Source organism: Amia ocellicauda, chromosome 1 (genome assembly GCF_036373705.1).
Source record: "Amia ocellicauda isolate fAmiCal2 chromosome 1, fAmiCal2.hap1, whole genome shotgun sequence".
Classification (NCBI taxonomy): Eukaryota; Metazoa; Chordata; class Actinopteri; order Amiiformes; family Amiidae; genus Amia; species Amia ocellicauda.
Window position 1 is genome coordinate 27,098,026 of NC_089850.1, and position 23,532 is coordinate 27,121,557.

The 23,532-nt window shown below is 39.7% G+C and overlaps 3 protein-coding genes and 2 non-coding genes across 14 annotated transcripts in view; 1 reads left to right on the top strand and 4 right to left on the bottom strand.

Annotated features, from left to right (window-relative positions):
- The window catches only part of eya4 (EYA transcriptional coactivator and phosphatase 4), an 80,225-nt gene extending 77,853 nt beyond the window's left edge, over nt 1-2,372 (top strand). For all 10 annotated transcript variants that reach the window (XM_066700220.1, XM_066700211.1, XM_066700233.1 and 7 more), the window contains one exon: nt 817-2,372. In XM_066700220.1, the coding sequence (XP_066556317.1) occupies nt 817-897 (81 nt within the window). In that variant the 3' untranslated portion in view covers nt 898-2,372. The remainder of the gene's footprint in view (nt 1-816) is intronic.
- A 3,381-nt stretch (nt 2,373-5,753) lies between these two features.
- rps12 (ribosomal protein S12) lies at nt 5,754-8,280 on the bottom strand. Its single transcript, XM_066700285.1, has 6 exons — nt 8,203-8,280; nt 8,033-8,079; nt 7,471-7,587; nt 6,714-6,816; nt 6,168-6,269; nt 5,754-5,844 (listed from the first exon to the last, which is right to left on the bottom strand). Exons 2-6 carry the CDS (start codon nt 8,044-8,046, stop codon nt 5,782-5,784), a joined length of 399 nt encoding a protein of 132 aa, XP_066556382.1. The 5' UTR covers nt 8,047-8,079; nt 8,203-8,280; the 3' UTR covers nt 5,754-5,781.
- LOC136760203 (small nucleolar RNA SNORD100) lies at nt 6,341-6,424 on the bottom strand. The gene has a single exon (XR_010820175.1). It is a non-coding gene; the product is annotated as a small nucleolar RNA SNORD100 (small nucleolar RNA).
- On the bottom strand, nt 7,675-7,753 carry LOC136760160 (small nucleolar RNA SNORD101). Its single transcript, XR_010820165.1, has one exon. It is a non-coding gene; the product is annotated as a small nucleolar RNA SNORD101 (small nucleolar RNA).
- Nucleotides 8,281-10,260: 1,980 nt separating the features above from the next.
- On the bottom strand, nt 10,261-22,791 carry slc18b1 (solute carrier family 18 member B1). The gene is made up of 14 exons (XM_066700275.1): nt 22,493-22,791; nt 21,607-21,743; nt 20,739-20,834; nt 20,572-20,645; nt 20,120-20,267; nt 19,284-19,440; nt 17,356-17,492; nt 17,056-17,157; nt 14,164-14,255; nt 13,858-13,953; nt 13,523-13,597; nt 12,978-13,071; nt 12,625-12,674; nt 10,261-12,155 (listed from the first exon to the last, which is right to left on the bottom strand). Exons 1-14 carry the CDS (start codon nt 22,536-22,538, stop codon nt 12,092-12,094), a joined length of 1,368 nt encoding a protein of 455 aa, XP_066556372.1. The 5' UTR covers nt 22,539-22,791; the 3' UTR covers nt 10,261-12,091.
- Nucleotides 22,792-23,532: the final 741 nt, after the last annotated feature.

Sequence of the window (23,532 nt, forward strand, 5' to 3'; positions counted from 1 at the left end):
ACAGTAAAATATGGAAAGTCTAAGGGGTGAATACTTCTATAGTCACTGCATGTTAGTGTACTAGGCAGCCTATTGATAGTGTTTCAGTACAGGACACATTCAGACCATTCTTGGACAGGAGTCAGCTTTATATATCAAACACATAAAATACAGTTAAAGGGGTATACATAAAGATCCCAGAGTTGTTGTTTTTACAATATCAATCACACAAACAATGTAATATTAACAAGTGTTTAATAAGGCACAAGTGTTCTGTTTGACCTTAAAGTTATTTCTTAAAGGTTTAAATCAAAATAACCTATATATCATGGATCTGTTTACTCTGTTTTACATGAACTTGGGGAAAGGGATCACAAATCTATGTGGAATCGCATTTTAACCCAAAATTGGAGATTAATAAAAACAAAGAAAAATATATTTTATTTTAAGCTAACTGTTATGACTGAAGCAAATCAAAGTCTTTTACGTACATGTATTGCTTATAGACAGTAATGTAAGGTGAGGGCACACCATCGATGTGCTGTTTCCACTGGATTTGGGACCCTGCAGGTTGAAGTGCTCAGGTGGTTGTGGGCTTGTTACTTTTATGTTTGCAGGGTGGCGGTGCATTTAGTTTGATAAGATTGCATGTATTTGTTTCCAAAGCACTTAGAGACACATGCACAACAAATGTAGTTTGCATGTTAGAATAGTGTGGGTTTTATACTTGTATAATGCCTTTGTACTGTTGCTGGCCCTCTCACACGTCTGTGATGTTCCGCAGTGAAGGGGCTCCGTCTCTCCACCGCTCTTAACCGTTGTTTGTTTCCAACACAGCACAATATGCCCTTCTGGAGGATATCGAGTCACTCAGACCTGCTGGCCTTGCACCAAGCACTGGAACTGGAGTACTTGTAATTGTATTGTAACGCTGGAAGTCCCTTTTTTATATATATATATTTAAAACAAAGTACACTGCGATTTGTTTTGTCTGTGATTCTTAACCTCTGGCTTTAAACTATGAACTGTCTTAAGAAGACAAAGACTCTTCTCAAAAACAGGAGCATGGATGGCCAGATGAAGTCCTGTTGTATATCAGATCTGTACAAGGTCTTACGTCAATAAATGCGATTTTTCTGAAGCATAGATGTGAAGGACAATGCTGGTACACCCCCCCGACGAGATGAAGCTTTCTGCGATACTTCAGTGGACAGATTTCACGTGACAGATGGACTGCACCTCTTCTCTCCAACAGGGTCGCGGTTCCCAGCACTCCTCATGGGGAATATATCCTCAGCATTTTAAGCAAACATTTACCTACCTAACCCAGCAAAACTGGCAATAGAAATGCACTCCAAATATAATGACAATCAAGTCTAGAACTATAATTTGTGTAAATTATTTTAGTTACTAGTTTAATGTGGACGTGGATGTGTTTGAGAGAGAGAGACAATTTTTTTGTAAGTTTTGGCAAGCAGAATGTGTATAATGATTTGTTGTGCCTTAAAAATGAAAAAAAAGACAGTTTGTGTGTTACCTTGTAATTTTGTTTAAGGACAAAAAAAAATATGTAGATAAAATTCTTTGTGATAATTTTTTGACAAGACCAAATTTCAAAATTATAAGATTTACAGTTCTGATTTCAAAGCAGAATAAGCATCAGCTGGAGCAAATGGCAAATAAAGGAGAGTTTCGTGTTTTATCTGCATCTCGGTTGAATAAGTGTCCCTTTCGTGGAAGCAGCTACCAAGAGGACATTCAGTGCATCACCTGAAGGCAGCTTTCAAAATACACCCGATGCATAAAAGCACTTCGATGTCAATTCAGTGAAAGTTCTCATTCAAAAGTGTCAAGAAGATCAATATTACAGGCAGATGCTCATCCCATAAAATTGTTTCCGGTTGTGTGTGCAAAGCTTGTTGGTCCCAGAACTCTGGCTATAGGTATTGTGAACTATCAGAATGAATCCATATTCACAGCAGCACATTATAAAGGATCCCCGTACGGCAATATCTCTGTGTACAGAATGCGTTCCATCCTTACTGTATTACTGTAACGGGAGAGTGATGCTCTCTGTTCAGAGCCTGCAGAAGAGCTTGGAGTTTTATGAAGACCTCAAATGTTTCCCACAACTTCATCCGTCTTCAAAGCTAAAATGGTTCTCGATTATTTTAAACGTTCAGCTTTGGAACTCCCCTGGTTGGTCTTTTTTGTATTATGTCTCAACATTTTGTCTCCAAGACAGTATGGACAGGTCTCATGACAGGTTTATTTCCTCCTTTGATAAATAAATTGAAAGCACTTTTAAATGGATAAAAATAATAACATGCAATCTTAATTTACACATCGGATGCCTCACTGTTTCCTATTAAAGAACTGCAAACCTTTATGAATCCAGTTTAAGTGATCTTCAGAATGTGGCCTTTGAGGCAATGTAGAGATTTCGGTTGATGTCTGTGGAAGCAGAATAGCCCACTGATTGGACCCTTTTGGAGTGTTATATCAGGAAATAAAGGGTCAGCATCAGTGGTCTCCAACCCTGGTCCAATCACTTAATGGTATGGGTCACCCTGAATCACCTGTTTCTTAATCCTTTCAACATACCCGAGTTATTCATCAAATTAAGCAAGTCAGCTCTTGCTTTGAGAAGCTGAAGATCTTCAGAAAATTCCTTTACCAAGACACCTGCTTCACTGATAAGAATTAAATCCTTACATGTTTATTTATTTGGTGAGAGAAGGGTGATTTCTAAAACCTGCTGGGTTGTGGCTCTCCCGGACCAGGGCTGGAGACAGCTGGTCCACACGCTATTCCTCCCTGGCTGTTGTATTGTGGTGGTTGAAAATCAAATATGGGTTATGATGGAACATGAAACGATTATCTTTACAGACCTTGAAATTATGCCACCACTCCAGATCAGGTATTGGGTCTTCATTTAATTTCCTGTTCAATTTTATGTATCCAGTCAAATGTATCCTGGTGCACGAAATGCAATATTAACCTTGAAATCCTGAATACTGTGTATATTTTAATGGTAACCAAAGGGGGGTATACATTAACTGCAGCTTTATATTTTAACTGCAATGTTACTTTAAACTACTGTACAAAAACCTGCTATTACAATAAAAGCAAAGACAACTTATTTGCTTCATTTGCCACAAAGAAAATAAAGACAGAAAAGGGATACTGAAAGAACAGGTCTGCATACATAAGGCTGGTTTCACAGACCCAGATGAGCACTAGTCTTTAACTACCCATTATTGTAGGTAGTGTAATCTAAGACTAGAGTTAATCTAGGTGTGTGAAACCATCTGGTAGTTTCTTTTATTATGAGAAATAAACTAAGTTTCAATTAAGCTAGGACAACTTTTCCTTTCCAACTTGATGCAGAGGTATCGCAAGTATCTTCACACTTCCCTTCTGAACACCCGATTGGCAAACATACACGAAGCCAAGATCCAGATGGGATGAGACCAAGCCAAGTGCTTCAGAACCAACACCCATCTCACCCATTCACCACAAATACATTGGAAGTCAGGAGATTCTAATATTATTCCATACTCAATAAGGATATACACTCACCTAAAGGATTATTAGCAACACCTGTTCAATTTCTCATTAATGCAATTATCTAACCAACCAATCACATGGCAGTTGCTTCAATGCATTTAGGGGTGTGGTCCTGGTCAAGACAATCTCCTGAACTCCAAACTGAATGTCTGAATGGGAAAGAAAGGTGATTTAAGCAATTTTGAGCGTGGCATGGTTGTTGGTGCCAGACGGGCCGGTCTGAGTATTTCACAATCTGCTCAGTTACTGGGATTTTCACGCACAACCATTTCTAGGGTTTACAAAGAATGGTGTGAAAAGGGAAAAACATCCAGTATGCGGCAGTCCTGTGGGCGAAAATGCCTTGTTGATGCTAGAGGTCAGAGGAGAATGGGCCGACTGATTCAAGCTGATAGAAGAGCAACTTTGACTGAAATAACCACTCGTTACAACCGAGGTATGCAGCAAAGCATTTGTGAAGCCACAACACGTACAACCTTGAGGCGGATGGGCTACAACAGCAGAAGACCCCACCGGGTACCACTCATCTCCACTACAAATAGGAAAAAGAGGCTACAATTTGCACAAGCTCACCAAAATTGGACAGTTGAAGACTGGAAAAATGTTGCCTGGTCTGATGAGTCTCGATTTCTGTTGAGACATTCAGATGGTAGAGTCAGAATTTGGCGTAAACAGAATGAGAACATGGATCCATCATGCCTTGTTACCACTGTGCAGGCTGGTGGTGGTGGTGTAATGGTGTGGGGGATGTTTTCTTGGCACACTTTAGGCCCCTTAGTGCCAATTGGGCATCGTTTAAATGCCACGGCCTACCTGAGCATTGTTTCTGACCATGTCCATCCCTTTATGACCACCATGTACCCATCCTCTGATGGCTACTTCCAGCAGGATAATGCACCATGTCACAAAGGTCGAATCATTTCAAATTGGTTTCTTGAACATGACAATGAGTTCACTGTACTAAACTGGCCCCCACAGTCACCAGATCTCAACCCAATAGAGCATCTTTGGGATGTGGTGGAACGGGAGCTTCGTGCCCTGGATGTGCATCCCACAAATCTCCATCAACTGCAAGATGCTATCCTATCAATATGGGCCAACATTTCTAAAGAATGCTTTCAGCACCTTGTTGAATCAATGCCATGTAGAATTAAGGCAGGGGGTCAAACACAGTATTAGTATGGTGTTCCTAATAATCCTTTAGGTGAGTGTATATTAGTCTACGTCCTACACCTGTGTGTATGGTATGGTTGTAGGAGAGTTACATTTACAAAGGGAGCATTTTTAATAGTGCGTCATAGCAGAGAACGACCATAAAATACAGTCTGAACAGCACAGGGGTAGAAACATTAGATCCCATTTCCCAGTGAATTTCTACAAACTAGGTTTTTATTGGCTGGGGAAATTATAAACAATGCCACTTTGCCAAACACCTAAGCATAAATCTTTACACATTTAAAATTATTAGTTAATCTTCTGGTAATGCTTAAGTCACCCAACAATATACTATACACTGTACTAAGCTGACCAATACTTACATATGGTTTAAAAAAAAAAAAACACCGGACATGCTGGTGCTTTATATGTTCGGGGACAAACTATCCCCATTAAACTGAATTCATAGGTGTACATGTGGTTTACTAGAAATACACTAAATCAGTGTTAAATGTACACTGAACTCTGCACAGATAGCAGCTACTGTATGAAGTGTTTCCCAAAATGTCAAACTATTACTCCTCCTATAAAAGAAAATCAAAGTTGTCACATCTACATGGCAACAGTTTTCATCCAGGATCAAGTCATTACCCTGCAAACGCCGATCATGTTCACACAACCGGCACTGATGGATTCATGAATAAGTGTTCGTGCTGCCTAATGTTTTCAAGATCAATAAATCCCCACTGGCACCATTCCAGGTTAAAAAAAGTATTACTAGTAAGATCTGTGCTTCATATAGTTCTACACACTGCAATGTGGCATATTTAGCATAAACCTACAACAGTTTAAAATCACATTTCTGCTTGGAATGTACTTTAAAAAAAGTACTAGAGTAGATTAACTACTTTACACTTTACATTTTATTGCATCAATGTATTCCCTCTGGCTTTTAGTTTTGCACACCCAGCAATGCATGTTCATCTACTGAGCAGGAGACCTACACTGTAGAGGTACAGGATCAAATTCTACAAACCACACCAGTCAGCTTCTGTTTCAAATGCGTTTATTCACACATTATTTCTTGGCCTTAAAGTACTCTTCAATGACATCCTTGGCTTGAGATTCCTTGCCGTAATCCTAAAGAGAGAGAAGGCAGACAAACTGAGAATTTTTCCTGAGATACTTGCCAGCAGGAGTGCCACTGCTTTACAGTGACAATATTTAAGGAGTACGCGTTAAAAACACTCTTTCAACCATGTTAATATAACTCACAAATTTTAATAGACTAGCCAATAGTTCACTCAAATTACTCTTGAAATGATCAATTACTCTAATCACATTCCCAGGAACTACACAAATGATTAGCACTTCATCTGAAGCTTGTACTCCGGCCCTGCTTTTAAAATCACAACTGCATCAGACAATTCAACAGTTCTCTCCAAATGAATCCATCGGCTCACCTTGATGACAACACAACTGCAGCCAACAACCTTGCGTGGCTTGCCTTCCCTGTCAATCTTGCAGAGGCCGACCCACTCACCAAGCTTCTTGTTATCATCGACCTAGAAGCAAAGGAAGGAAGACGCATGAACACAGCACTCTGGGTAAAACACCTCCATGGAGGAGACACTGCCGAATCATCAGACGTGATTGGGTAACGATGGCAGTTCTCCTCACGGGTTTCAGTAGAGGGAGCCAAGTCGTCATCACTGACTTGTACGAGTCTACAACCCAGTTAAGCCATCTGAATTAAGAAATGGATCATAACTTATGCTGAACATTAGAAGCCGATGTTAAAGTACATTAACAGTAAATGCAACCAGTTAAATCTTTCACAACCTACAAAGTCTCCAAAAAGGGTATTCAATGACTTCCACAAAAAATGCTTCTACTAGAATGTAAAATGCATGACACGTCACAGATGCTGCTCACTCAGTAACACCTACACATCTCTAGATGTACAGCGTTTATGTACACAATTAAAAACTGCAACAAACGGTTCTTACCTTGATGAGGTTGATCTGATGCTCGGCACAGAGCGCCTCCACGAGCTTCACATACATGGGCTCATCACAGTTGCCAGCAAGAACACAGAGATGGGCTTGGCGTCTGGAAGGGAAAGTAATTCAGTGCTTTCAAGATCCAGTCCGAGAGCCCCTACCCAACAGGTTTTATAGGTGACCTTTAATCAGTTTCATAACACCTGGTACAATTTCAATGTGATCAATTAAGCATTAAGATTTGGGATAAAGAAAATGAGCTACTCTTTTGAATGACCAGAATCCCTTAATTGAACAAATTACTTAATTGGAAAATAACTTGCATGTAGCTCCTGTCTGTTCAAATTAGTGTTTTGGGGTGACTGACAAAACCTAATGGATACGGACTCTCCAGGACCATTTCTGGACACCACTGGTCTAATTAACTTGCATACAGTTTTGAGAAGGTGGCGAGAGGAGTTCTGAATCAGTACTTTTAACATGTAGGAGGCTGAAGTACTATGTACTAGGTCACGGAAAAGCCTAAGTAGTGTCTTGGGAAGTGTAGAAGGCCAATGGCTTTGGAGGATGTAGTCCAGTCCAGTTAAATAAATGGGCAGAGAAACAAGTACCCCCTCCTCCTAGACTCGCTACATTAGATTGTGAACCACCTGAAGCTCTCTCGGCTCTTCAGCCATTAACAGAGGCGCTCCTCTCCGCAGTCTTCAGCACAGACACCCCGGCCCGCGCCTGCGCACTGAGGGCTCGGAGGGACAGCACTTACTTGTCCAGCGCTTTGGCAGCTTCGCGGATGCCGCGGGCTAAGCCATCGTGGATCAGTGCGGTCTTCAGCACCTCCTGGAGAGCAGTGTTAACATCCATCACACCTCCAGCAGCGATGCTTCAGCCCAGAGACACAGAGAGGCATGTTAGTCTTCACAGCACATCACCGAGGAGCTGCAGCTGAGCGCAACATGTGCAGCTACCGGCATGTCAGAAGGAGGATCTCACTCATGATTAGAGTGAAGGGGTATCCGACTAAAGAAGTGAAATCATCATAATCATGCTGTAGCTTCACTGCGCCATTGCTTCTGAAAACAGGACACATACTATAGATACGCGATCAAAGCATGCGTTTATACGTGCTGGCAAGTCTGCGAGTTACCGGAACACACTACTGCTATGCAATAACAGTGTTTTAACAGATCTACATGCACGGAACATCTCGCAGTGTCGTGAGCTTTAATCGCACATTATTCAACTACCTTTCCTTTCACTCACTGCGCATGTGAGGGGCTTTAACTGCACGTCCCCAGGTGCCACAGAGTAACAGACGTCAAACTTACCCTTCCTCGGCCATTGTAGATTATCGGTGGATGTTGGACTTAAATTGCTGCAATATAAAAATAGACCGGTGGATTTGTTAGTGCCCATGTTAGTTCGATAACTTCGACTTCGGTAAAACGAAGGATGTTTTGTATTTTTGACGGATTCCGAGACACACACAAAAACTCACCCAAACCTCCTCTCTGACAGCGGAAAAAGAGGACGTCACAGCGTCGACGTCATTATTTTAAGCGCCCAGAGAGGAAGGACCCCGAGCAGGCTGTACATTTAGTTGCCGGACAAGTTGCCCAACTAGAAAACAACGTGTGTTTTTAAGCACGTGTGATTAATTCAATGCTACCCAAATCTGCATCTGTTTAAAATAGACAGACGTCCATATGGTTGGTAGAAAATGTCTGCTTCACTTTCTATTCGACTTTATTGATTATAGATTAAGTTGATATAAAATTCTACTTGAAATAAAAAGCAGCGTGCTCGCCCTCCCGCCCCACAGCCTGGCTGTCTGCGCCACTCAACTTTACATAGTTACACTGAATTGGATTGGGTTTATGTTACAACTACTGTGCTCTGTATGCATCATCTGAAAGAGATTTCTCCCCACCAAGTCTGTACTGAACCGTTCAATTTATTCATTGAATATAAAACTCAAGTCATCATGGGGGGGGTCAAAGAACGAAGACTGCAAGTAAAAATGACCAGTACAACACCATTTTATATAATCATGTTTTATTAAAATGCATCCCTCTAAAGCATAAGTGGGGGGAGGTGGGAATGGGCGTTATTGTGCATAGTATTTAACTCCCATCAGTTCGTCATATACAAAGTAGTAGTTTTAACTAGGACAAATAATGTACACTTATTTAATATATATAATTGTTTTTATTTTATTTTACATTCTCTCTCATAATTCAGGCACTGGAAGATAACTGGTCATTGTAAATGAATGCCACTGGCTTGTATTAATGTGCATATTTGTTATCCCAGTGCTGTCCAACAGAAATCACTGACAAGCCATAGACTACAATGCTTCATCTGAACAATGCAGGTTAATGTACTGCCACATTACACTTTAAAAATGTTACATATAACACAACCCTGCTAATGATAAACATGTGACTGGATAGATATCCTAAATTCTGCTTCTATTATTTATATATTTTAAATAAAAATACTTTTTACATTTAAATTACAGGATTACTTTACTCTGGATATACTTTACTCCTGATATAAAAAAGATAGAGGAACAAAAACAAAAACACAGCGAGACCTAGACCAAATCAAAATGTTGACATACCTGTAAAATGGAAATGAAAGTCTTGTAACCAATTGCATTTTTAATTTTACTATATATATATATATATATATATATATATATATACACACACATACATACACACTCACCTAAAGGATTATTAGGAACACCATACTAATACTGTGTTTGACCCCCTTTCGCCTTCAGAACTGCCTTAATTCTACGTGGCATTGATTCAACAAGGTGCTGAAAGCAATCTTTAGAAATGTTGGCCCATATTGATAGGATAGCATCTTGCAGTTGATGGAGATTTGTGGGATGCACATCCAGGGCACGAAGCTCCCGTTCCACCACATCCCAAAGATGCTCTATTGGGTTGAGATCTGGTGACTGTGGGGGCCAGTTTAGTACAGTGAACTCATTGTCATGTTCAAGAAACCAATTTGAAATGATTCGACCTTTGTGACATGGTGCATTGTCCTGCTGGAAGTAGCCATCAGAGGATGGGTACATGGTGGTCATAAAGGGATGGACATGGTCAGAAACAATGCTCAGGTAGGCCGTGGCATTTAAACGATGCCCAATTGGCACTAAGGGGCCTAAAGTGTGCCAAGAAAACATCCCCCACACCATTACACCACCACCACCAGCCTGCACAGTGGTAACAAGGCATGATGGATCCATGTTCTCATTCTGTTTACGCCAAATTCTGACTCTACCATCTGAATGTCTCAACAGAAATCGAGACTCATCAGACCAGGCAACATTTTTCCAGTCTTCAACTGTCCAATTTTGGTGAGCTTGTGCAAATTGTAGCCTCTTTTTCCTATTTGTAGTGGAGATGAGTGGTACCCGGTGGGGTCTTCTGCTGTTGTAGCCCATCCGCCTCAAGGTTGTACGTGTTGTGGCTTCACAAATGCTTTGCTGCATACCTCGGTTGTAACGAGTGGTTATTTCAGTCAAAGTTGCTCTTCTATCAGCTTGAATCAGTCGGCCCATTCTCCTCTGACCTCTAGCATCAACAAGGCATTTTTGCCCACAGGACTGCCGCATACTGGATGTTTTTCCCTTTTCACACCATTCTTTGTAAACCCTAGAAATGGTTGTGCGTGAAAATCCCAGTAACTGAGCAGATTGTGAAATACTCAGACCGGCCCGTCTGGCACCAACACCCATGCCACGCTCAAAATTGCTTAAATCACCTTTCTTTCCCATTCAGACATTCAGTTTGGAGTTCAGGAGATTGTCTTGACCAGGACCACACCCCTAAATGCATTGAAGCAACTGCCATGTGATTGGTTGGTTAGATAATTGCATTAATGAGAAATTGAACAGGTGTTCCTAATAATCTTTTAGGTGAGTGTATATATATATATACACATATATACATACACACTCACACATACATACCCACACATAATATAATTAACCATAATTGGGTACAAGTTTGTAATTTGCAATTTGTGGATGGATCACAGTTCTAAATTTGGTGCAGGCCTAGCAATGCACCCTCAAATCTGAATACCTGGCCATAAAAGTTCTTGCACACAAAAGTGTCAATTATTTGAACATAACAATTATAAAGTTAGGTTTAAGGTTGATGTGTTAATGCAAGGACAGTGTTTGTTAACAGGATTTTAGATTAAATATTTTAAGAAAATTATAAAAGATAGCTCTGGACTCCTGAACAGAGGGTTGTGGGTTCAATCCCAGGTGGAGGACACTGCTGCTGTACCCTTGAGCAAGAGACTGTACCTAGATTGCTCCACTTAAAACCCAGCTGTATAAATGGGTAATTGTATGTAAAAAGTAATGTAATATATTGTAAATATTGTATATATTGTTCAAAATACTAGAACAAAGACATTGTTGCTTGTCAAACCCAAGCTGTTAGTGTTTTTCAGAACACACAGTGCACTGCAGGCTGTGGACCCTACTACCTACTGCGGCTTCATGAGTGATGAGTGTCAGCCTAGAACAGGGATTCCCTAACCATTACCCCCAGTCCCCCCGTTCTGCTGGATTTCATTCCGAGCTTTTAATTACTTAATTGAACCATATATTGCATTGTTAGTTAATTTAAGGATTCAATAAGCAATTCAGAACAAGGAACAGTAGGGCAGGGGGTACTCCATGACAGATTTGGAAATCGCTGGACTAGAATCAAACCTGCAGCTCCCAGGCTAGGGTTTAGGTTTGTTGCAGCTCAAAATTATACTTTTTTTTTTCCCCCTCATTAATTTCCCTCATTAACATGCAAATCAATTTATAACTTTTTTGAAATGCGTTTTTCTGGATTTTTTTGCTGTTATTCTGTCTCTCACTGTTAAAATACAGCTACCATTAAAATTATAGACTGATCATTTCTTTGTCAGTGGGCAAACGTACAAAATCAGCAGGGGATCAAATACTTTTTTCCCTCACTGTATAACTCAATACCAGATTCAACGGATTTTCAAGTAAACCATTTTATATTTATGTTTGTAATTTATTTGCAAATAAGGTTATGAGTATACTTATCATCTACTCTGTAGGAATCAAGAATTCAAATTATAGATTTTTAAAATCGTTTTCCTTTTAATTATAATAGAAAAGTTTTAAAAAAAAAGTATAATTTACTCCTTCTTATCATTTTTTTGAGCTTTTTCCCTCACTGTATATTAAATACAATTAGCAGTGCATCTTAGCAAAACAATTAAAAATTAATAAAGATCTTTCTTGCCTTCATTATTACAAATATAATCTAGAGTCTCCACATTCAGTGAGTTAGTTACGGTCCTTCAGTAATTCTTCAGTGCGGCTCAGATTAACTCTGGTTCAGGAGCAGAGTTCTTTCACTGTTAGATTCATTCTCAGCTACTTGAGGAGATCTAAGATCAAGACAAGTTAATTTATTATTGAGAGTTACCAGTCTTTACCACTGAATATACTGCAAACTAGATACACATTCTGAAGCATTTATTCATTTATTTACATATTTAATATTTACTGAAAGTAAAAATAGTCCTTATGTACTCTGAAGGTAGACTGGGCCTGACTAAATTTAATCAGATACTTAAAAGGTATTCTGGGTAAAAATAAAACAAACATTTAATAAACAGTCAAACTTAAAACTAATAATTATAACAATTCAAATAAAGTCTTTACAGCCATTCCTCCAGTAACAAAATTCACTATTAACTTACAATGCTATTTTGTAAATGCATGATGCACTATGGAATAACTGATGTGCACAGAGTATGGTTTATACACGCTCTATGTTATTAATTTCTTTAAAAATATATAATGGCCTTTTCAACTTGTCAATGAATTATAATACAATTCAGATTAAAATCTTACCTCTTTTTCTGCACTCCCTCAATGATGAAATAGAGGCCCATTAAGAGGGTCTAAAACACAAATGGAAAATTATTGATGTAATTTAGTACTGGTAAATTATTCTCTTAATTCTTTGGGTCTTTATGAGCAACTGAAATGCAGTTTATGTAATAGCGTATAGAAGGCATTCCCTGCACATATAATAAAATAATTATCTAGAGCTCAGATGGAATGACATCCTAAATAAGCTCTGGCCCCTTGGACTGAGATAGGTAGATAAAAACTTTAGTTCAGGGATCCCTTATCTGCTTTCTTTCCTAGACATTCAGTTCTGATTGATCAATTCATTCTTGTTCATGGAGATATGTACTTACAGCAAGCAAAGCTATTCCTCCTTGAATGACTGAGGCCCACGGAAAATTTAGTTTCTGAACTGTGTAGCCCCCAAGCGTTGGACCAAAGAACATCCTGTATGAATGAAGGACATGTGAATGTGACAGCAACATATAAATAAACATATATATGCATTTGACATAACATGCAGAGAGTAACAGAACAAACTTCACAAAACTGATAGCCAATACTGTATTGTGGTATGTACAGGTTTTCACTTTGAACGTGGGTGTTTATTTACTTAAGTATTCTTATCCCTGTTATCATACTGTGGGCATCAAGGTGAGAAAGATATCTTTTTCTACAAGGCAATTCAACTAATTTACTGCTCCACTAAATATTAAAGTCCAAAAATGCACTTTCAAAGTTTTTATAGAATAAGTATGACTTAAAAGTAGAATACAGCTTTGGGAAAGAAAACAATGCCACATTTCACTGAATTTTAACACAGCCCAAACAAAAACATGAAATTCACTAAGACCTTTATTCTCTGGTTGTCAAGCAAAATTAAAATACGTTGACCTACCCAGCGGACCATACTGCTCCAAATAATCCAGAAACCAGTCCTAAGGTGCTCAGGCCTTCCTCAAATCCACGTTCGCTGTTAGAGGGGAACAATGTGTTACACACCCCATGATATTCCTTTCTAAACAGTGCTTAAATGGTCTCAATTCATGTTTTCCATTATAATCCATTTGAAAGTGACTTCTGATATGATTTATTTATGATGTAGTTAAGGGCAAAATAAAGCAGGTCTTATTCCCCCCCCCAACAAAAAAAATGACTAGCAACCAGCTCCCTTTTTGAGGATGACCTATTAAACCCCACAATGCAGTGTGGTGAAAAGATGACTATACTTACATAGCACACGAGAGGATCTCTGGGAATGTTGGGATGCCACTCATGCCCAAGGAAAACCCAATGAGGCCCAGCATCAAGACGAACAACCACAGCTCGCTTTAAACATAAAACAGCATCTCAAAGCTGTACAACAAACAATCTAAGCATATATTTCCATAATCTACACACAATCCACCTCCTCAATCTTGGGACTGAACTCCATTGGTTAACTTTGAATATTTATTTAGTTCCCCCCTTTCTTTCAAATACAATTTTGCTAATATGCTAATATGCTAATATGCTGAAAAATGAATATAAAAAAACAACCTCTTAATCTGAAGAATTGGAGCAGGACCCAGTAAAAAAAAGCCAATGGCTGTTCCAAAGCCCCCCAGAACCAAAAGCCATTTTCTAATAGTCTGCAACAAAGACAAAGACAAATCAGCATATGCACAGCTAATCAGCAAAAAACATAATTCAGTTGTCCAACATTTACACCCAGCTGTGTGTGAAATATAATTAAAAAGCTTGAACCGTGTCACAGAATACAGGGGAAACTATTGAAAACGATTCTCTGAAAAAGAAGGACAGCCATTACCGAATGGAAAGAGCCTTCTGACCTGCCAATCAGTGAAGACATGTACCAATAGGGGCCCTGCTGGCAGGAAGAAGACCCACCCCCGGTGTCTGTGAAAAGTCTCCTCCTGACTGCAGCTACCTGCCATTTCTTCGTCAGGAAGGTCGTCTGGCCAAGCGACCCCCGAAGGGTAATGGCTGTCTTTCTTTTTCAGGGAACTGGGGTTATGATAATAATCTATCGTTCCTTTTCAAATTGAAAGACAACCATTACCTAATGGGAAGTATAGCAGAGCCTCATGGCACCTGAGGGCTAGCAGTTTGAAGTACCTGGGTGCCCAAGTTTGGGCACAGCCGGTTCGCCACGTTGAGGCGGTAGAACCTAGTGAAGGTCTGTTGACCGGACCAGGTCGCAGCATTACACAAGTCTTCAAGTGTGGCGCCATAAAAGAGAGCCCATGACATCGCCTGTCCCCTTGTTGAGTTCACGGACATGTGTTCAGGCAAGGGAACTTTAGCAGTCTCATAGGTGAGCCGGATCATCTGGCCAGACACCAGTTCTGAAAGGCTGACCACTTATAAGTATATTGGGCCCTGGTGGAGGGGGCATTGGCTGACTGCAGCATTTCCACGACATTATCAGGCAGCCCCATAGACAGCTGTGCTGGGTTGGGGTGCCACAGCAATCCCTCTGCTTGGCTCAGCACATCCTGTCGAAGCGGAAGCTGCCATGGATCTGCGCAGATCATCTGCGCCGGCGTCGCGAACCACAACTGTCTCGGCCACCGGGGAGCAATCAGGAGGACTTGGGCTCCATCCTGGCGTCTCCTCTCCAGTGTCAGTGGAAGAAGTGGAAGTGGGGGGAAGGTATACAGCAGTTCCTGCAGCCATGGGTGAGCAAAGGCATCCACACCCAGGGGACCGCCTCCTGTTTCCAGGGAGAACCGCAGAGGGCAGTGGGTCCTTGCCCATCTGGCAAAGAGGTCGACCCGAGCTCGTCCCATCCTTTCCCAGAGGATTCAGTCTCCACTCCGAGCTGTCCGGACCTCCCCTAGAGAGAATGTCCGCCGCTGTATTGGACATGCCTGGCAGGTGTATTGCCCGTAATCAGCGGATATTGTCTTGCACCCACAGAAGTCTGCATATGCCACACGATGTAGTCTGGGGGAGCACAGACCTCCCTGGTGGTTAATGTAAACCACCACCGACGTATTGTCTGTCCTAACCAGGACCTGCCTGTCTGACAGACCATGGCAAAAGTGGTGCAGCACCTGCCGCACTGCTTGCAGCTTCTGTACATTGATGTGAGCGGACAACCAGAGACGGCTCCACATCCCTTTGACTCCCATCCCGTTCCAAACAGCGCCCCATCCTGTAGTTGAGGCATCTGTGTTGATGACTTCCCATCTTTGTGGGCATCCGAGGGGGGAGCCAAGGCGCAGATTGTTCCGATTTCTCCACCAGGACAGTGCCTGCCAGCATGTTGAGGTCATTGTAGCCTGTGGGCATTTACCGAGCATTGCAAAGGGTACATGTACAAGGCCCAGGAGAAGAATATTCGAGACAGCCACCATCAGCCCCAACAGTTTTTGAAACTTGAACAGTCCGAGAGTCGATGTCCTCCTGAATGACGCGTGGCACTTCTCCAACGACTCGATTCTGTCTTTGAATAGGCAGGTGAGCATGTCCCGAGAGTAGAGCGTCATTCCCAATAAACTCACCTTCTGTGCAGGTTCGAGAGAGCTTTTCTCTATGTGAACTGCGAGACCCAGTTCAGTCACGTGACGTATGACCTCCGGATGTATGTCTCTCCACCTGAAGTCTGGAGTCTGCACACACCAGCCAGTCACTCAGGTAATTCAGGATCCTTATCCCCTTTCTCCTAAGGGGGGGCCAAGGCTGTGTCCATGCACTTTGAGAATGTGCAGGGAGCCAGTGAAAGGCCAAACGGCAGCACACTGAACTCGTAAACCTGGCCTTGGAAGGCGAAGCGCAGGTATTTCCTGTGCACTGCTAGGATGGGGACGTGGAAGGAAGCGTCCCGGAGGTCTTTTGAAATGAACCAGTCGCCCGGCCGGACAGACTGGAGGATACGTTGTGCAGTCAACATGCAGAAGTTTATTTTCTTCAGAAACATGTTGAGGCCTCTCAGGTCGAGAATGGGCCTGAAGCCTCCGTCCTTCTTTGGCACTAGGAAGTATCCTGAGTAGAAGCCTGCTCAAGAGTCCTCTGCGACCACTAGTCGTATCGCTTGTTTCTCCCGCATTACAGCGATTTCCTGTGACAGAGCTTTTGCCCTTTCTGGACATCCGACAGTTGTGGTCAGCACCCCCCTGAAGTGGGGGGGGCAGAGTGGAATTGGAGGGAGTATCCATGGGTCATCTATTGGGCAGGTTTGCTACATGTCTTCACTGATTGGTAGGTCAGAAGTCTCAATTTGAAACGGAGTTGAAAGTACATGAAAATTCAACTGCAACCCTAGCATGGTCATTATATATATATATATATATATATGCAGGAAGGCAGACAGGCAGTCAGACACAGCCATGTCTGTTATATCTGTTCATGTATAATTCTGGGCAGAAACTGCGATCGATATACATCTGCTACATGTATGAACAGGAAAGTACATAACATACTTACAGGCATTTTATCACTAACAATTCCAAGTAATGGTGACGAGAGTGAGTATGATATTGCCAAACCAAGGAACACAAGTCCCACATATCCAGCAGGCAAATTAAACTGAAAAGACAGAAAAAAAATGGGTTTTGTTTTTAGGTCAGCTGTTATCATATGGAAATGATATGCGTTGGTCAAATTTGAAGATACTGAGCTCCACAGTTTTATAAAAAAACATAACAGAAGTAAAGTAAACTGTAGTAAATATATTTAACAAAGCATGTTAAACTGCCCTTTTATTTTAAGGGATCGAAGCCTTACCTTTTCCAAAACGAAGAGCGACATGGTTGGATCTAGAAAACCCAAACCAGAACTGATAGAAAATATAATGAAGCAGATCAGAACAACTTTGGGATGAGTGAAAAGTCTCCAGAAAGAATCATTTGTGGGAAAAGCCTCTGCAAAATTAAAAGATTAAGGTTTAATATGAACACCATGTTTTAAACAGGATTCAATTTACATATTGTACTAAGAACCACAGCAAATTCTCAGCACAAAGGCAGAGGAAGATGGATATATATATTTGAGTAGTTCCAATTGAGTATTTAGTTAATCGTCTGATGATAAATGCATCCCCTCTGCTGTAATTCTCAGCCTGCGATCACCCTGTTTTTCACCGCCTGACTAAGGGAATATCAGGGTTGCCTTTTAATATAGTACCATTGTGACAGACTGACTGAGAAATGAGAATAACTGCAATTACTGCAAGTACTTCCCACAGGGGCAAACATATCAATTACTTTTTAACATGCGGACTTATTTAAGGTGGTAATGGCTGGTTACCATTTTAAATAGTTCTGATCTATGCTTGAATACAAATAACACATAAATCGACAAAACATAACATTGTTAAATGAATGCTATTCTTATGACACGCATTTATCCACACCCAGAGTTGGGGGTAACGCGTTAGTAAAGTAACGCTCTACTGTAATAATATTACTTCTATTAATATTAATATTAGTCTTAATAACGAGTTAATATCATGCATTAGAGTTTTAATTTGAGTAATAATATTACAATTACTGTCTTCTGAGGCTGAAGCTTCTGGCTAAACTAATCTATGATCTGGTGTTGACATCGGAAGCAAGTAGCAGTTCAAACTGAACTATAAGGTGGGTGTTATTATGAAACCCACTTCTTCTCTGGGCAAGCCACGCCCACATAGGATCTGAAATGCTGGCATTGGTTGTTGGGAGTAACTGTCAATCATTTTTATGCAGACACTCACTTTTCAGGAAATTCTTGTCAATATTTTTTTTGACACAGCCAATCACTTAGAATCACTTGTCAGTCTTTTTATGAGGCCAATCGCCTGCTTCATTTGTAAAAGTAAGGCGGGCTTCATAAATGTTTTTCATTCAAGATTCATGTTGTTTAATACAGACAACAGTGACCATAAGCCTTTGCCAAGTTTTCTGCTTTTTTATTTCCTGGTATGGGTTAGAGATGTCACTTTTATTTCTACGTTGATATATATTGAAAGGTTATCTCAATTAAATTAAATGATTAAGTGCTGTTCGTTTTGTGAATGGATATAATAAAGCTAGCACATTGCAATATTTTGTTTGATTTTACAGTGATTATTTATGTTGTAACTTAACAGCCTCCATAGCAGTGAATTCCATGCTGTAGATGTTGCACAGCAATCTCTCCATGATGTGTATTTACTGTTTTAATTGTTAACCACTTTAGGGCAGACTACAGACAGATTGGCCTACTTTGTTTTCTATTATTGCTGAGCCTCTGTAATGAAGTTGACGATTAATACAACTTGTGCTGAAGTAACATAATATCGTACAGCCGGATTCATTCATAGTTTTATACACTACTGACCCAAGAACTAAGGTAAGCCACAGCTTAAGTTACAGTTTATTTGCTTGGCACACATTAATAAAACGCAATACCACTCGTTTCACAGGGCAAAAAGAAGGAATGTAGCGAGTAATATTAACATGATACATTTTAAAGGAACTAATATGCAATACTAATATTACTATTTTCTCAAGAAACGAATGACTAATATATTAAGTTTTATCAGTAACGACCCCAACACTGTCCACACCTTTCCACTCTAATTTGAATATCAATTTCACAAAGCCACCAGATTTTCTGAGTACAGTACATACAGAAACACAGATCCAGAATTCATTACTCATATACATTAGGTTGTTATGTAAAATACATACCAACGCTTGGTAACACAAGCATGTTAAACGGTACCATCAAAAGGAGAAGACACCCCAGAGTCACAAAGGGTATCTTATAGCCGAAGGACTGATATAGAAAGCCTCCCATTGGAGGCCCCAACACCAATCCAAGTCCTGTGAAAATTTCCAAACTACCCTGAAGAGCAAAAAAAATAAAAAAAAAAAAAATAAAAAAAAACATGAAAAAACTAAGTGTAAAATGTCAATGTGTTTATTTTCATGAGGCTTTTTTGCTTCATGGGATAGTGTATGAATGCATTGAATGCCTGTACATATACAGTATTGTCCTTTTAACAATATTAAGTATTTTAGGATTAGGCATGTGTGAATACTAGTAAGAGAAATCCCTATTGTAGTTAAGGTTTACCTTATACTATATGCATCAATGTTAAATGGCCTTCACTTCCAACCGTGATAGAAGATATTTACAAATAAGGTCATCTCTAAAGCGTTAGGGTACTTAATTAGAATCACTGAAGTGGCCCGTGATATTTTTAGGTTTCAGACAAAAATCTGCTATTTAGGTGTTCACGCTTTTAGGGGAACTAAATATCTCAGTATAAACTTGTGTAAGTGAGCCACCATTATATAAAGAAACACACACACCAGCGCAAATATAGCATGTACTCAACCTTAAACAATGATTGTACTTATTTTGATAAGAAAATGTTATGTGAAAGCACAAACAGGCTAGTCAGCACAAAAGATTCTGTGTTTGTGTGGGTGCCACGTGAAAACCAAACAAAAAAAATATTATTCCAATCACAGTGTGCAGATCATTTTATTTGGCATTAACATATATGATGTCTACTCACCATAACAGTCGCTATATTGTTAGGAAAAATATTTGCAATAATTGCAAAAGAAGATGTCATTGCAGCAGCAAAGCCTATAGCATCTATAGACCTTATGATAAAGCACAGCACTATGAAATTTGTTGTTCCTGGCACTTTGTCAAGCAGGCTAGAATTAAAAAGAGCAAAGTCAAAATGTATATTAAAATTGTTATTATTATCATCATCATCATCATTATTATATCATTAGTAATTAAACAGATGGCAAATAAAAAGTATACTTTTAAAAGTATACTTTTTGTGTGATTAACTTTCTTTTGGAATAATAGGATGGGTTACCTCTACATTTTTGTAGTTCTAAGGTTTTCTATTCAGTCATTTGTCCTTCAAATGCGTCGTAGTAAACACAACAAACTGTCCCAAAAACAATGTACATCAAAATTCAATAAAGCAATGACAAATGCTAAACTTACCCAAAGAGAATAGTACAACCTCCTGATACAAAAAGGCCTGAAATCATCATGAATTTTGCCCCAATCTGAACAATCTGAGAAACAAAAACAGTGATCAGGGCAAAATGCATCACATGAAATGCTTTGGATATCAGCTGACAATGTTGCAAAAACAGAGAGCAACTTACGTATTTCCCCAGAATTAAAGATCCCAATAAATTGACCAAGGCGTAGCATCCAAATATCAGTCCAATTACAGATTCACTAACCCCTTTCTTCACTGCCTGTCACAAACATACAAACCCCAGTAAATAAAACATGTATTTGATGTATTTCAGTAATCTGAAGTGACTTTTATTAATAAATATAAAAATACAGTATTTGCAAGTATTTTAGTAAATATTGAATCTGCTAAAAAATCAAAGAGGGGTTTCAGCAATCAGGTAAGTCATATACTTTTGTTTGAATGTAGTTATACAGCAAATATGCTCTATATACATTCCATGCGTAAATAGTTGTTATGCAGATCGAACTAGCACTGTTAAGCTGTTAATGAATAAGAGGTTATTAAATATATAACATGGGATCCAGATTTACATCAAAACTTTTACTATTACATGGATAAAGCTTATTAATGCCTTAAAAATTGTGGTATGTTAACTTAAACAGCATTCAGAAATTGCTACACCAACTCCAAACCAATTAAAGCTACAGATATTTTCTTAGCATGAACTCTTTTTCATTTTCCTTGGCAGGTTTCTCAGTGACATGTATAACAAAGTCTGGCCAGCATGTGACCTGATTATAGCATAATGTGTCTTTTGTAGATTCATTAATATACCTCCAATTATTCTTCCTCAGGCAATGAGATCTCTTTACAGCACTGGTACAGAAACTGTGTTTACAGAAAGCCTTTTATATGCACAGTGTGGTTTCTTACATTGACCTTTCTCTGATATTCTTATTGCTATGCTTCATTAATAACTAATGTAAATATAAATTGTGACCCCATTATATTGAAATACACAATGCACAGCTAGGGGTAGCGTATCCTACCTCGTTAGGGAAAAATGGTCCTAAAATTGAATAGCAAATCATTGCACTAAAATTGACAGATGCCATTGATATAAGGGTCAAAATCTGATTCTTTGAAATCCTTTGCGTCCGACCTGCAGATGCGTCTGCTACATGATCTGCATATAAACAAAAAATGCATATGAACATATATACAAATATGCATATTAAAAATCACACTCTGCAACAAGAGAAAATCTTTTTTTTTTTTTGTTACCTAATCGTATTAAGGTACTGTATTAAGCTTAGGACACACTTGACTAATTATTACCTAGGCTATTTAATTACAAACTGAGTGTACAACGCACTGTGGTGAACTTTGTGATTATATATACAAAAAAAGATGTAGAGATCATGCATTAGTTCTGTTCATTTTCATGCTCAATTATTTTAATTGCCTTTTTAAATTCTGCATTATATATATATCAGCTCCCAATGAATTGAATCATTCTTTTTTCAGTTTTTTAAAGCTAAAAGATAAACACAGACAGAGACATAGACACACATACTAATACATGAGTGTTAAAAACATGAATAAAATGATCCGAGTTAAAAAAAACAATAGCTCACACACTCCTTTAATGGTTGCCTCCTAAATGCAGCCCTTTAAGAGTTATGTAATGTTGCCTGTGTGTCACAGCGGCAGGTACGTCCATTGAATAGAGGTGTTTAAATACACACTTTAATCCGATGACTATGGAGAATGAAACGCTGGCTGTAGATGTCATGACTTTGAAGATAATACAATCAATGGACAGAAAAGTTCAGCCGGCGATTTTCTCAGCTGGTTAAACACTGTGCCTATAAAGGTACCAAAGACAAGTAAACACTCGTATCCGACTCTGTAATGTAGTTATTTGATATGCACCTCCACGGTGTTCATCCCCGTCTGCCTCCGGGTCGGTGTCGTCCATGTCGGAGCTCGTTTGTGGACCTGCGCTGCAGCGGGCTGCCGGCACACAGGCTCTGCACTGGGGTTAATAATGTGCGTTACTGAGGGGGGAAAGGACTCACTGCCTGTTGACTCAACGTCTTGCAATACCAGCTCTGAGGAGGACGGAGGACGGAGGACGGAGGACGGAGGCCGGGAGGGGAGGGTCTCGCCACGCTGTTTGCGCAGATCTGCAGAATCGCGCAGATCCCATTGGTGGAGCAGCAAACCTGGACTATAAAAACATGAGTGTGGTGAATGTATTAAATACTTAATAATAATCTCTCGGTGTGAATGTAATACACACACTATAGGCTCCCACACATGCAAAGGTGTTAGGGTTTTGTTGTTGTTTTTCTTCATGCATGCAGCCTGACGTATATATTTGTATGCAAGCCCGCTTCCTTGCTGGTGTGGATATAAGGAGCGTATTCCTCACACATTGCTACTGTATTCATGTTTTTCCAAAGCAGACGAAGAGTTGCAGCTCCTTCCTAGATACCTGGTCATTCAGAGGACAGACATCTATTCACCTAGGCTGGAGACACTATATAACAGGGTTTAGAAACGCAAACAAATACTCCCCCTCGATTATTATATTCATTATCGACGTCTGTTAAGGTCATGATAAAGAACAAATCTCACATTCGTGTTGTTGTTTTTTTCTGCTAAAAGAAAGTGTGTTTTAAATACTGGGTGAGCATACCTATGGTCTAATGAATAATATGTGAATGCAGTTGTATTTGAAAGCATCTACACAGCTTTCATTTGAAACAATGTTATTGAGAGATGTATTGCCTTAATACATATGGGTCTTGTTAGTTGAACACTATTCAGCCAAATGAAAACTGATTTCAGTATATTGAACTAAGTTGAGAAAGGGGTAGTGGAAGTAGACTGTTATATATAGTCTATAGAATCAGTCAAACTTCCACTAGAGAGTATTGTTCTTATTAACAATATTGTGTTAAACTATT